At 52.1% G+C, this 15,002-nt stretch overlaps 1 protein-coding gene across 2 annotated transcripts in view; it reads left to right on the top strand.

The window, feature by feature from the left end:
• Positions 1 to 9,584, top strand: part of ATG101 (autophagy related 101) — a 12,189-nt gene extending 2,605 nt beyond the window's left edge. The window contains exons 2-6 of one of the 2 annotated variants that reach the window (XR_013640076.1): positions 201 to 657; positions 1,445 to 1,593; positions 4,101 to 4,280; positions 7,906 to 8,353; positions 8,384 to 9,584. Coding sequence is in view for 1 of the 2 variants with exons in the window: in XM_078876758.1 (XP_078732884.1) it covers positions 555 to 657; positions 1,445 to 1,593; positions 4,101 to 4,280; positions 7,906 to 8,208 (735 nt within the window). In the remaining variant the exon portion in view is untranslated. Of the gene's footprint in view, positions 1 to 200; positions 658 to 1,444; positions 1,594 to 4,100; positions 4,281 to 7,905 lie in introns of both variants that reach the window. The other variant, XM_078876758.1, reaches the window with a different exon arrangement.
• Positions 9,585 to 15,002: the final 5,418 nt, after the last annotated feature.

Raw genomic sequence — 15,002 nt, 5'->3', positions numbered from 1 at the left:
CTGTGTGTCTTTGGGTCTCTGGGTCTGGGTGTGTGTGGGTCTCTGTGGGTCTGGGTGTCTGTGGGTCTCTGTGGATCTATGAGTGTCTCTTTGGGTGTGGGTTTCTATTGGTGTCTCTGGATCTATGGGTGTCTTTATGGGTGTGTCTGTGGGTCTCTGTTTTTGTCCTTAATATCGAACTTCTTTTCCACCCTACGTAGCCAACTGCACTAATCAGAGGTGCCGGGGAAGGACAACAAACTACAAATAACAACAGCAGCATCAGCACTATCATCATCAGCAGCATCATCAGCAGCAGCATCAGCAGCATCATCAGCAGCATCACAAGCAGCAAGCACCATCTTCATCATCAGCAGTAGCACCATCATCAGCAGTAGCACCATCATCAGCAGTAGCACCATCATCAGCAGCAGTAGCATCATCATCAGCACCATCATCAGCACCATCATCAGCAGCAGTAGCACCATCATCACCATCATCATCAGCATCATCAGCACCATCATCAGCAGCATCAGCAGCAGGAGGCTCTCCCTCCATGTGAGGGTCCCGGCGCCATGAACTGTCGCTCGCAGGAGTTTGAGCTCACGCTCGAGCTGAGGCTGGTGGAGGAGGCGGCGCTGGCGATCTTACACACGGTGCTGCTACACCGCACCACCGGTGAGCTGGTCACTGACTAGCCGTGAGCCCCAGAGATTAACACCGAACCCTGTGGGAGCCCCAGTGATTAACACTGAACCCTGTGGGAGTCTCACTGATTAACATTGAACCCTGTGGGAGTCTCAACACTGAACCCTGTGGGAGCACCAGTGATTAACACTGAACCCTGTGGGAGTCTCAGAGATTAACACTGAACCCTGTGGGAGTCTCAACACTGAACCCTGTGGGAGTCTCAGAGATTAACACTGAACCCTGTGGGAGTCTCAGAGATTAACACTGAACCCTGTTGGAGTGAGTCTCAGTGATTAACACTGAACCCTGTGGGAGCCTTAGAGATTAACACTGAACCCTGTGGGAGTCTCAGAGATTAACACTGAACCCTGTTGGAGTGAGTCTCAGTGATTAACACTGAACCCTGTGGGAGTCTCAGTGATTAACACTGAACCCTGTGGGAGTCTCAGAGATTAACACTGAACCCTGTGGGAGTCTCAGTTATTAACACTGAACCCTGTGGGAGTCTCAGTGATTAACACTGAACCCTGTGGGAGTCTCAGTGATTAACACTGAACCCTGTGGGAGTCTCAGTGATTAACACTGAACCCTGTGGGAGCCCCAGTGATTAACACTGAACCCTGTGGAAGTCTCAGAGATTAACACTGAACCCTGTTGGAGTGAGTCTCAGTGATTAACACTGAACCCTGTGGGAGTCTCAGTGATTAACACTGAACCCTGTGGGATGGCTGGGAGTCTGAGTCTGAGTCCGTGTGCTCTCCCCGCGTGCTCCCAGGACGCTTCTCGTACCAGCGGGAGGGCACCTACTCTGTGGGCGCCATCGGCTGCTGTGACGTGGACTGCGAGCGCCTGGGAAGCACTTACGTGCGGGTAGCCAGCGCCAGCTTGGACCGCTCCCTACGCAGCGCTGTGACAGCCTTCACTGTGAGCTACCACTACGACATTCACTACTACTACACTACTGCTATACTACTACTACTACTAGTACACTCACTACTACTACACTCACTACTACTACACCACTACACTACTACACCAGCACCAGCTTGGACCGCTCTCTACGCAGCGCTGTGACAGCCTTCACTGTGAGCTACCACTACTACATTCACTACTACTACACTACTGCTATACTACTACTACTACACTACTACTACACTACTACTACTAGTACACTCACTACTACTACACTCACTACTACTACACCACTACACTACTACACTACTACTACACCAGCACCAGCTTGGACCGCTCTCTACGCAGCGCTGTGACAGCCTTCACTGTGAGCTACCACTACTACTACTAGTACACTAGTACACTACTACTACTACACTACTACTACTACTACACTACTACTACTACACTACTACTACCACACTACTACTACACTCGCTACTACTACACTACTACTACACTACTAGTACACTACTACTACACTACTACTAGTACACTACTACTAGTACACATCTACTACAGCGCTGTGACAGCCTTCACTGTGAGCTACCACTACTACACTACTACTAGTACTACTACACTACTAGTACTACACTACTACTAGTACTACACTACTAGCACTACACTAATAGTTGTACACTACTAGTAGTACACTACAACTACACTACTAGTACACTCACTACTAGTACACTACTAGTACACTATTACTACTACACTACACTAGTACACTACTACTACACTACTACACTCATTACTACTACTACTACTAGTACACTACTACTAGTACACTACTACTACTACACTACTACTACAATTACACTACACTACTAGTACACTCACTACTACGACACTCACTACTACTACACTACTGCACTACTACTACTACACTACTACTACTACACTACTACTACTACACTACTACTACTACACTACTACTACAATTACACTACACTACGAGTACACTCACTACTACTACTACACTACTACTACACTACTACTACTACACTACTACACTACTACTACTACACTACTACTACTACACTACTACTACACTACTACTACACTACTACTACACTCACTACTACTACACTACTACTACTACACTCACTACTAGTACACTCACTATTAGTACACTACTACTACACTACTACTACACTACTACTACACTCACTACTAGTACACTCACTACTAGTACACTACTACTAGTACACTACTACTACTACACTCACTACTAGTACACTACTACTAGTACACTCACTACTAGTACACTACTACTACACTACTAGTACACTACTACTACACTACTAGTACACTACTACTACACTACAACTACACTACTACTAGTACACTCACTACTACTACACTACTACTACTACACTCACTACTAGTACACTCACTACTAGTACACTACTACTACACTACTACTACACTACTACTACACTCACTACTAGTACACTACTACTACTACACTCACTACTAGTACACTACTACTAGTACACTCACTACTAGTACACTCACTACTAGTACACTACTACTACACTACTACTACACTACTACTACACTCACTACTAGTACACTACTACTACTACACTCACTACTAGTACACTCACTACTAGTACACTACTACTACACTACTAGTACACTACTACTACACTACAACTACACTACTACTAGTACACTCACTACTACTACACTACTACACTAGTACTACTACACTACTACACTAGTACTACTACACTACTAGTACACTACTACTACTACATTACTACTACACTACTACTACTACACTCACTACTACTACACTAGTACTACACTACTACTACACTACTACTACACTACTACTACTACATTACTACTACACTACTACTACACTCACTACTACTACACTACTACTACACTACTACTACTACACTACTAGTACACTACTACTACACTACTATTACACTCACTACACTACTACTACTACCACTACTACTACACTACTAGTACACTACTACTACACTCACTACTAGTACACTACTACTACACTACTAGTACACTCACTACTACTACACTCAATACTACTACACTACTACTACACTCACTACTAGTACACTACTACTACACTACTATTACACTCACTACACTACTACTACTACCACTACTACTACACTACTAGTACACTACTACTACACTCACTACTAGTACACTACTACTACACTACTAGTACACTCACTACTACTACACTCAATACTACTACACTACTACTACACTCACTACTAGTACACTACTAGTACACTCATTACTCTCACTCTCTGTATCTGTGTGTCTCTGTGTGTCTCTCTCTGTCTCTGTGTGTCTCTGTGTCTCTCACTCTGTATCTGTGTGTATCTGTGTGTCTCTGTCTCTCTCTGTGAGTCTCTCTGTTTCTGTGTGTCTGTGTGTGTCTCTCTGTCTCTATGTGTCTCTGTGTATCTCACTCTCTATCTCTCTGTCTCTAGGATGCCCTCAGGGCTTGCGAAGCTACTGCTGGTGCTGGTGTGGGTGTGTGCGGCACGCTGTCTCTGGAGTTCTACCAGCGCAAGCGAAGCCGCTGGCCCTTCCCCGACGAGAGCGCCCCCTGGGAGGTGTGGACGCTGCGCGTCAACCTCGTCGCTCCCTCCAGCGAGCACGAGCGCCTGGTGGGTTCACCATGGGCAGGTTCACCATGGCTAGGTTACTGTGTTGTGTTCACCATGGCCTGGTGGGTTCACCATGGGCAGGTTCACCATGGCCAGGTTACCGTGTTGTGTTCACCGTGGCCTGGTTCACCGTGGCCAGGTTACTGTGTTGTGTTCACCATGGCCTGGTTACCGTGGCCTGGTTACCGTGTTGTGTTCACCGTGGCCTGGTTCACCGTGGCACGGGTTCACCATGGCCAGGTTACTGTGTTGTGTTCACCGTGGCCTGGTTACCGTGGCCAGGTTACTGTGTTGTGTTCACCGTGGCCTGGTTCAACGTGGCCAGGTTACTGTGTTGTGTTCACCGTGGGCCGGGTTCACCGTGGCCTGGTGGGTTCACCATGGCCAGGTTACTGTGTTGTGTTCACCATGGCCAGGTTATTGTGTTGTGTTTCTCATGGCCTAGTCCCTGTGTTGTGTTCACCATGGCCTGGTGGGTTCACCGTGGGCCGGGTTCACCATGGCCTAGTTACCGTGTTGTGTTCACCATGACACTCTCACACACTCACACACACTCACTCATTTACACACTCACTCTCACACTCACACACACTCACTCACACACACTCACTTACACACTCACACACACACTCACTCACACACTCACTTACACTCTCACACACACACTCACTTACACACTCGCACACTCTCACACACACACTCACACAAACACTCATTTACACACTCGCACACTCACTCACACACTCACACACTCACTCACACACTCACACACACACTCACTTACACACTCACACACACTCACACACACTCTCACTCACACACTCACTCACACACTCACTCACACACTCACACACACACTCACACACTCACTCACACACTCACACACACTCACACACACACTCACTTACACACTCGCACACTCTCACACACACTCACACAAACACTCATTTACACACTCGCACACACTCACTCTCACACTCACACACTCACTCACACACTCACACACTCACTCACACACTCACACACACACTCACTTACACACTCACACACACACTCACTCTCACACTCACTCACACACTCACTCACACACTCACTTACACACTCACACACACTCACTTACACACTCGCACACTCTCACACACACACTCACACAGACACTCATTTACACACTCGCACACTCTCACACTCACACACACACTCACACACTCACACACTCACTTACACACTCACACACTCACTTACACACTCACACACACACTCACACACTCACTTACACACTCACACACTCTCACACACACACTCACACAGACACTCGTTTACACACTCGCACACTCTCACACACAGTCACTCACTCTCACACAGACACTCACACAGACACTCACACAGACACTCACTTACATTGTGTTCACCATGGCCAGGATCACAATGGGCAGGTTTCTGTCTTTTCCGTGTCTTTCCTTGTCTCCTTTCTCCCCTCTCTATAAATCCCCCCCCTCCATCTCTCTCCCCATGTCTCTCTCCCCCCTCCCCATGTCTCTCTCCCCCCTTCCCCCCCCGTGTCTTTCCCCGTGTCTCTCTCTCCCTGTGTCTCTCTCTAACACCCCCGTATCTCTCTCCCCATGTCTCTCTTTAACACCTCCGCGTCTCTCTCCCTTCTCCCCATGTCACTCTCCCCGTGTCTCTCTCCCCGTGTCTCTCCCCCCGTGTCTTTCCGTGTCTCCCCGTGTCTCTCCCGTGTCTCTCTCCCCATGTCTCCCTCCCCGTGTCTCCCTCCCCGTGTCTCTCTCCCCGTGTCTCTCCTCCCGTGTCTTCCCGTGTCTCTCCCCGCGTCCCTCTCCCCGCGTCCCTCTCCCCGTGTCTCTCTCCCCGTGTCTCTCTCCCCGCGTCTCTCCCCTCTCCCCGTGTCTCTCTCCCCATGTCTCTCTCCCCATGTCTCTCTCCCCTTGTCTCTCCCCCCGTGTCTCTCTCCCCGCGTCTCTCCCCTCTCCCCGTGTCTCTCTCCCCGTGTCTCTCTCCCCGTGTCTCTCTCCCCGTGTCTCTCTCCCCGTGTCTCTCTCTCCCCGTGTCTCTCTCCCCGTGTCTCTCTCCCTGTGTCTCTCTCTCCCCTCTCACCGTGTCTCTCTCCCCGTGTCTCTCTCCCCGTGTCTCTCCCCTCTCGCCGTGTTTCTCTCCCCGTGTCTCTCTCCCCGTGTCTATCTCCCCGCGTCTCTCCCCTCTCCCCGTGTCTCTCTCCCCGTGTCTCTCTCTAACACCTCCGCGTCTCTCTCCCCTCTCCCCATGTCACTCTCCCCGTGTCTCTCCCCCCGTGTCTCTTCGTGTCTCCCCGTGTCTTTCCCGTGTCTCTCTCCCCATGTCTCCCTCCCCGTGTCTCCCTCCCCTGTCTCTCTCCCCGTGTCTCTCTCCCCGTGTCTCTCTCCCCGTGTCTCTCTCTCCCCTCTCACCGTGTCTCTCTCCCCATGTCTCTCTCTCCCCTCTCACCGTGTTTCTCTCCCCGTGTCTCTCTCCCCGTGTCTCTCCCCTCTCGCCGTGTTTCTCTCCCCGTGTCTCTCTCCCCGTGTCTATCTCCCCGCGTCTCTCCCCTCTCCCCGTGTCTCTCTCCCCGTGTCTCTCTCTAACACCTCCGCGTCTCTCTCCCCTCTCCCCATGTCACTCTCCCCGTGTCTCTCCCCCCGTGTCTCTTCGTGTCTCCCCGTGTCTCTCCCGTGTCTCTCTCCCCATGTCTCCCTCCCCGTGTCTCCCTCCCCTGTCTCTCACCCCGTGTCTCTCCTCCCGTGTCTTCCCGTGTCTCTCCCCGCGTCCCTCTCCCCGCGTCTCTCTCCCCGTGTCTCTCTCCCCGTGTCTCTCTCCCCGCGTCTCTCCCCTCTCCCCATGTCTCTCTCCCCTTGTCTCTCCCCCCGTGTCTCTCTCCCCGCGTCTCTCCCCTCTCCCCGTGTCTCTCTCCCCGTGTCTCTCTCCCCGTGTCTCTCTTTCCCCGTGTCTCTCTCCCCGTGTCTCTCTCCCCGTGTCTCTCTCTCCCCTCTCACCGTGTCTCTCTCCCCGTGTCTCTCTCTCCCCTCTCACCGTGTTTCTTTCCCCGTGTCTCTCTCCCCGTGTCTCTCTCTCCCCTCTCGCCGTGTTTCTCTCCCCGTGTCTCTCTCCCCGTGTCTCTCTCCCCGCGTCTCTCCCCTCTCCCCGTGTCTCTCTCCCCGTGTCTCTCTCCCCGTGTCTCGACACCCGTTTCTCTCTCCCCGCGTCTCTCCCCTCTCCCCGTGTCTCTCTCACCGTATCTCTCGTCTCTCCCCCCGTGTCTCTCTCCCCGCGTCTCTCCCCTCTCCCCGTGTCTCTCCCCCCGTGTCTCTCTCCCCGCGTCTCTCTCCTCCCCGTGTCTCTCTCTCCCCGTGTCTCTCTCCCCGCGTCTCTCCCCTCTCCCCGTGTCTCTCCCCCCGTGACTCTCTCCCCGCGTCCCTCCCCTCTCCCTGTGTCTCTCTCCCCGTGTCTCTCTCTCCCCTCTCACCGTGTCTCTCTCCCCGTGTCTCTCTCCCCGTGTCTCCCCGTGTCTCTCTCCCCGTGTCTCTCTCCCCGTGTCTCTCTCTCCCCTCTCCCCGTGTCTCTCTCCCCGCGTCTCTCCCCGCGTCTCTCTCCCCAGGCTCTGTGCGAGCGAGCGGCCGAGGCGGTGGGCGAGCGCATCGTGAACGTGGCGGCCGTGATGGGTCGCCACGAGTTTACCCCCAAGATGCCGACGCAGGGAGAGCTTCCCCGCGTCTTCGACACGGAGCACGGCGAGGCGCAGCCGTACCGCCACCGCCTCTCCCTCGCCGTCACCACCACCAGCGGCGGCGGTGGCGGCGGTGGCGGTAATGTCGGCACGGGAAGTGTCGGGGGACCGCAGCTTGCGCACTGCGTGTCTACCACAGTGCGCAAGCTCATCAAGGACACCCTCGCACTGTGACGGAGTGGTGTGTTAGAGAGTGAGAGTGTGAGTGCGATAGTGAGTGTGTGTGAGAGTGTGTGAGTGTGTGAGTGTGCGTGTGTAAGAGTGTGTGTGTGTGTGAGAGTGTAAGTGAGTGTGTAAGTGAGGGTCTGTGAGTGTGTGTGTGAGTGAGTGTGTGTAAGTGAGTGTGTAGGTGTGTGAGTGTGTAAGTGTGTGAGTGTGTGTGTGAGAGTGTGAGTGTGTGTGTGAGAGAGTGAGTGTGTGTGTGAGAGTATGTGTGTGAGTGAGTGTGTGAGTGTGAGTGAGTGTGTTTGTGAGAGTGTGTGAGTGTGTGAGTGTCTGTGAGTGTGTGTGTGTGAGTGAGTGTGTGAGTGTGTGTGTGAGTGAGTGTGTGAGTCTGTGTGTCAGTGTGTGAGTGTGTGAGTGAGAGTGTGTGAGTGAGTGTGTTTGTGAGAGTGTGTGAGTGAGTGTGCAAGTTAGTGAGTGTGTGAGTGTCTGTGAGTGTGTGTGTGAGTGTGTGAGTGTGTGAGAGTGTGAGTGAGTGTGTGTAAGTGAGTGTCTGTGAGTGTGTGTGTGAGTGAGTGAGTGTGTGAGTGTGTGAGTGTGTGTGTGAGTGTGTGTAAGTAAGTGTGTGAGTGTCCCTGTGAGTGAGTGTGCTCGCTAAGAGCACTTGCCCCAACAGTCTGTTCAGGCTATACGGGGGATCTTTGTCTTTATATGAGTGTGAGAAAACCCACAACCTCCTGCACACCAGGCGAGGTAGTCAACATCTACCTAGCCCACCGTGGTGACAGGGTCAAGGTCGAACCCACGACCTCCTGCACACCAGGCGAGGTAGTCAACATATACCTAACCACCATGGTGACAGGGTCGGGATCGAACCCACGACCTCCTGCACACCAGGTGAGGTAGTCAACATCTACCTAGCCCACCGTGGTGACAGGGTCAGGGTCGAACCCACGACCTCCTGCACACCAGGCGAGGTAGTCAACATATACCTAACCACCATGGTGACAGGGTCGGGATCGAACCCACGACCTCCTGCACACCAGGTGAGGTAGTCAACATCTACCTAGCCCACCGTGGTGACAGGGTCAGGGTCGAACCCACGACCTCCTGCACACCAGGCGAGGTAGTCAACATCTACGTAGCCACCATGGCGACAGGGTCGGGATCGAACCCACGACCTCCTGCACACCAGGCGAGGTAGTCAACATCTACTTTGCCCAACCCTCTCTAACCCTTGTAGAACACGCTAGCGATGCTTGTCTCCCCCACCTTATTCTAACTGAACTTCACGTTCAGCGCCTCAAGCGACGGTGACCTGTATCGCTCCGGTGATGGTGGTGATGGTGGTGATGATGCCGCGTGAAATAAACGATTATCTGAAGTGACGGTGTGTAGTGGTGTGGTGGTATTTCCCTTCTACGTGACTTTACCGAAAGAACCCAGAAGGTGATGGAGTGGTTGGTAGTGTAGTCGCGGTAGCGCAAACGCCACGAACCCCAGTTATCGGCGGTGGTGGTGGTGGCGGTGGCAGTGGTGGAGGTGGTGGTGGCGGTGGTGGCAGTGGTAGTGATGGTGGTGGTCGTGGTCGTGGTGGTGGTGGTGGTGGAGGTGGTAGTGGTGGTGGTGGTGGTGGCCGTGGTGGTGGTGGTGGTGGCCATGGCCGTGGTGGTGGTGGTGGTGGAGGTGGTGGCAGTGGTGGTGGTGAGCGGTGGTGTAGCGGTCAACGCTACGAACCCGGTGACCCGAGTTCGACTCCCACGCTCACGGCCAACATCAGTGATGGATTATCTGAACTGGTCCTGGGCCTCCCCTAGGTCGACTCAGCTTCAAATGAGTTGCCAGGTTCGGTGTGGAATAAACATCGCCACTGGGGAGACAAAGGTGGCCGTGCTTGGTGCTGGCCACCCACCCCCTCGTGTGCCACAGCGCCGGTAGCCTTCATAGGTGCTGCTACTCGCTACTAACAGCTCTTGCTGCTACTCGCTACTAACAGCACTTGCCCCTACAGTCTGGTGAAGGCTACGCGGGGGATCTGTGTCTTTGCTTTGGCGTGTGATGGATGGGTGGGTGACGTGGGGATGAGGGGTGGCGGTGTTCAGTGATTAGTGAAGGTGGAAGATTGGGTAAGCAAAGGGGGAAACACATCGGTGAATTTCAATGATAACGTAAGCATGTGTGTACGTGCGGAGCGCCGGTTGGCTAAAGCACAGCAAGTTGGCACAGTAGGGGGCACAGGTGGTGCATCAGCCAGTCATCTCAGTCATCTCAGTCGACCCGTGGCACCTGCTGGGTCTGCCCCGTGTCCTCCTGCCAGCGGGCGTTCGACACTTCACATGGCCTCAAGGTGCACATGGCCTGGCACAAGCGTCGTGGTGACGTCACTGCCACTTAGTGTATATGTTCAACTTCTTTGGCACCGTACGTAGCCAACCATGCATCTCTATGGGTCTGGGTGTCTGTGGGTCTCTATGGGTCTGCGTGTCTGTGGGTCTCTGTGGGTCTGGGTTTCTGTGGGTCTTTATAGGTCTGCGTGTCTGTTGGTCTTCATGGGTCTGGGTGTCTGTGGGGGTCTGGGTGTATGTGGGTCTTTATAGGTCTGCGTGTCTGTTGGTCTTTATGGGTGTGGGTGTCTGTGGGCCTCTGTGGGTCTGGGTGTCTGTGGGTCTCTATTGGTCTGGGTGTATGTGGGTCTCTGGGTGTCTGTGGGTCTCTATGGGTCTGGGTGTCTGTGGGTCTCTGTGGGTCTGGGTGTCTGTGGGTCTCTATGGGTCTGGGTGTCTGTGGGTCTCTGTGGGTCTGGGTGTCTGTGGGTCTCTATGGGTCTGGGTGTCTGTGGGTCTCTATGGGTCTGGGTGTCTGTGGGTCTCTCTGGGTCTGGGTGTCTGTGGGTGTCTGTGGGTCTGGGTGTCTGTGGGTCTCTGGGGGTCTGGGTGTCTGTGGGTCTCTGTGGGTCTGGGTGTCTGTGGGTCTCTGGGTCTGGGTGTCTGTGGGTCTCTGTGGGTCTGGGTGTCTGTGGGTCTCTATTGGTCTGGGTGTCTGTGGGTCTCTATGGGTCTGGGTGTCTGTGGGTCTCTCTGGGTCTGGGTGTCTGTGGGTGTCTGTGGGTCTGGGTGTCTGTGGGTCTCTGGGGGTCTGGGTGTCTGTGGGTCTCTGTGAGTCTGGGTGTCTGTGGGTCTCTGGGGGTCTGGGTGTCTGTGGGTCTCTGTGGGTCTGGGTGTCTGTGGGTCTGGGTGTCTGGGTCTCTTTGGGTCTGGGTGTCTGTGGGTCTCTGTGGGTCTGGGTGTCTGTGGGTCTCTGTGGGTCTGGGTGTCTGTGGGTCTCTATGGGTCTGGGTGTCTGTGGGTCTCTGGGGGTCTGGGTGTCTGTGGGTCTCTGGGGGTCTGGGTGTCTGTGGGTCTCTGTGGGTCTGGGTGTCTGTTGGTCTCTATGGGTCTGGGTGTCTGTGGGTCTCTGTGGGTCTGGGTGTCTGTGGGTCTCTATGGGTCTGGGTGTCTGTGGGTCTCTGTGGGTCTGGGTGTCTGTGGGTCTCTATGGGTATGGGTGTCTGTGGGGGTCTGGGTGTCTGTGGGTCTCTATGGGTCTGGGTGTCTGTGGGTCTGGGTGTCTGTGGGTCTCTGGTTGTCTGTGGGTCTGGGTGTCTGTGGGTCTCTGTGGGTCTCTTTGGGTCTGGGTGTCTGTGGGTCTCTGTGGGTCTGGGTGTCTGTGGGTCTCTATGGGTCTGGGTGTCTATGGGTCTCTGGGGGTCTGGGTGTCTGTGGGTCTCTGGGGGTCTGGGTGTCTGTGGGTCTCTATGGGTCTGGGTGTCTGTGGGTCTCTATGGGTCTGGGTGTCTGTGGGTCTCTGTGGGTCTGGGTGTCTGTGGGTCTCTGTGGGTCTGGGTGTGTGTGGGTCTCTATGGGTCTGGGTGTCTGTGGGTCTCTGTGGGTCTGGGTGTCTGTGGGTCTCTATGGGTCTGGGTGTCTGTGGGGGTCTGGGTGTCTGTGGGTCTCTATGGGTCTGGGTGTCTGTGGGTCTCTATGGGTCTGGGTGTCTGGGTCTCTGTGGGTCTGGGTGTCTGTGGGTCTCTGTGGGTCTGGGTGTCTGTGGGTCTGGGTGTCTGTGGGTCTCTGGGTGTCTGTGGGTCTGGGTGTCTGTGGGTCTCTGTGGGTCTCTTTGGGTCTGGGTGTCTGTGGGTCTCTGTGGGTCTGGGTGTCTGTGGGTCTCTATGGGTCTGGGTGTCTGTGGGTCTCTGTGGGTCTGGATGTCTGTGGGTCTCTATGGGTCTGGGTGTCTGTGGGTCTCTGTGGGTCTGGGTGTCTGTGGGTCTCTATGAGTCTGGGTGTCTGTGGGGGTCTGGGTGTCTGTGGGTCTCTATGGGTCTGGGTGTCTGTGGGTCTCTATGGGTCTGGTGTCTGTGGGCCTCTGTGGGTCTGGGTGTCTTTGGGGGTCTGGGTGTCTATGAGTCTCTATGGGTCTGGGTGTCTGTGGGTCTCTGGGGGTCTGGGCGCCTGTGGGTCTCTGTGTAATGTTGAACTTCTTTCGCGCCGTACATAGCTAACCGTGGCTAATCGGAGGTGCGGGAGAAGGACAGCGAACTAAACACAACAACAACAAGAAGCAGTTGTAAAGAAATTAGTTTTTAATCGAGATTTTAAATTGCGCATAACTCCAATGGTTTCTTTGAAGAAGAGAAGAACAAAAATCAGTTGCGGCGATTCCGACAACCAAACGATTTTAATTTATCTTGCAGCATGCGCTCTGTCGCGTGTTAACTATAAAACTAATTCTGTCTACGTGACTTTACCGAAGAGTACAAGACATTGTTTTGGCAGTCTGCCCCCCCGTATCATGAGTTCAAGAAATAAAAGTAAATCAGACGTGGCGAATCTGACAACCAAATATTTTATTTCGTATTGCAGTCTGCGTCCTGTCACTGTCACGTGCTAAACATAAAACATAGAGAATCCACAAATCCGACAACCAACGCATTTTTGGGGCATTCTGCCCAGACCCCCTATCACGAGTTGAATAAACCCGGCGATTCCAACAACCAACAGCCCGTGCCGGATGAAGTGCGGGGCCTGTAGCATATGTTGGTACAAAGGGGCCCTAAATATAATAATATTACAGGTAGGAACAACAGGTTCCACACTGCCCACCAGGGATTATTTGTCTGTCGTGCACGAATGCGCTGTCCAACCAAGTTGCTACCTACCCACTCCGATGGAACGTGTTTAGAAATAGTTTTTTTTTTAAAAACGTGACTTTACCGAAAGACCCAAAGAGTGTGAATTCCTGCAGTCACGGAAGCTTCAAGTCAAGATTTAAGCACTGAGATTATTTGGGTTATTCTGCCGCACTGAATGCCCACGTGATGATGATGATAGCCACTTGGTTGAGATGATATCATTCAGCGATGGACAAGCTGCTTCTGAGTAAGTGAATATTTTAAAATATTTTTTTAAACACGCTTTAATGAAATGTACCATACTAGTAATGGAAGAACTCCACGACTCCAGGAAGTGGACCCGAAGCTTGCCACAACGTAAGTTGAGCGTGGACGATTAGACCCAAGCCGGAATATAAGATATAAAAATGAATGTTTAAAAAAAAAAGAAATCATTTTGTATGAGAGAATATAGTATTGTCATCAGTATGACATAAGTATGCCAAGTTTGCAGTCGATACCACATTGGGAAGTGGGTTAAAATCGAGTTACAAGATTTGAGGATACGACAACAACAACAGAGACAAAGCGAGTTAAAAAAAAGAGTTAAAAAAACAAATATTAAAGCACATTTTTAACTTGCACAGTAAAGTCGTTTTATTTTATTTATTTGTTTTACAGCCAGATAACACGACAAATCTCTCACCTTAAACACTCAGTCGTTCATACTCTCTGGTTTTCTCGGTAAAGTCACGAAGGTGACAAATTTAATTAAATTAAATCACGACGTTTCGGGCACAACACACTTAAGCGGTTGTGCTTTTGCTAAGTTGTCCTCACCTGAAGAAGGGCGCTTGTGTTGCGCCCTAAACGTCATGATTTAATTTATTTTAATGTTTTACCTACGTGACTTTACCAAATTAACAAAGAGTACGAACGATTTTACTTTGAAGTGAACGCGAAGACTCAGCGAATCCGACAAACAAAAAAATCGTTTTGGCAGTCTGCCCCCATTACCCCCCCCACGCCACCAACCCTTGTCACGAGTTCAAGAATTAAAAATAAAAACCCGACGCAGCGAATCCGACAACCGAACGATTTTACTTCGAAGTGACCTCAAGAGACTCGGCGAATCAGACAACCAGAACATTTTTGTGTTGGCAGTCTGCCCGACCCCCACTCACCCCTCCTCACGAGTTCAAGAATTTTTTTAAAAGAAAGCAGCCGACGCAGCGAATCCGACAACCAAATTATTTTTTATTTCGTCATCGTTGCTGTTCAAGTTCATGTATTAGGTATAGCCCTGTGAGCCATTCGGCTCTTGAATCGGGTGCAACCGCAACAAACAAAAACATGAACAAAGAAAACACCTTAAAGTGACTATGTGACTGAGTGCAAACAGAAAATCCAGGAAAAAAAAACAGCAAATTATTGCAGAAAAAGCACCGTACACCAACGTTATGTGCAAAAACCCCAGTGGGATGCAAGTCAAACATCAACAACCACAAGACAATTTAGATTAAAGCCATCATTCTAACTCCGTACTACAACAAACAAACATGTCCCCACCGGAGAGGCGGCGAATCCGACAACCAAAATATTTTTATTTCGTCATCGTTGCGTGTTGTTGCCCCACCGCCGAATCCGACAACCAAAA

This window comes from Lampetra fluviatilis, chromosome 45, assembly GCF_964198595.1.
Source record: "Lampetra fluviatilis chromosome 45, kcLamFluv1.1, whole genome shotgun sequence".
In the NCBI taxonomy this organism is placed as follows: domain Eukaryota; kingdom Metazoa; phylum Chordata; class Hyperoartia; order Petromyzontiformes; family Petromyzontidae; genus Lampetra; species Lampetra fluviatilis.
The sequence above is the reverse complement of the archived record's forward strand: the minus strand, read 5'-3'. Positions and strand labels throughout refer to the sequence as shown.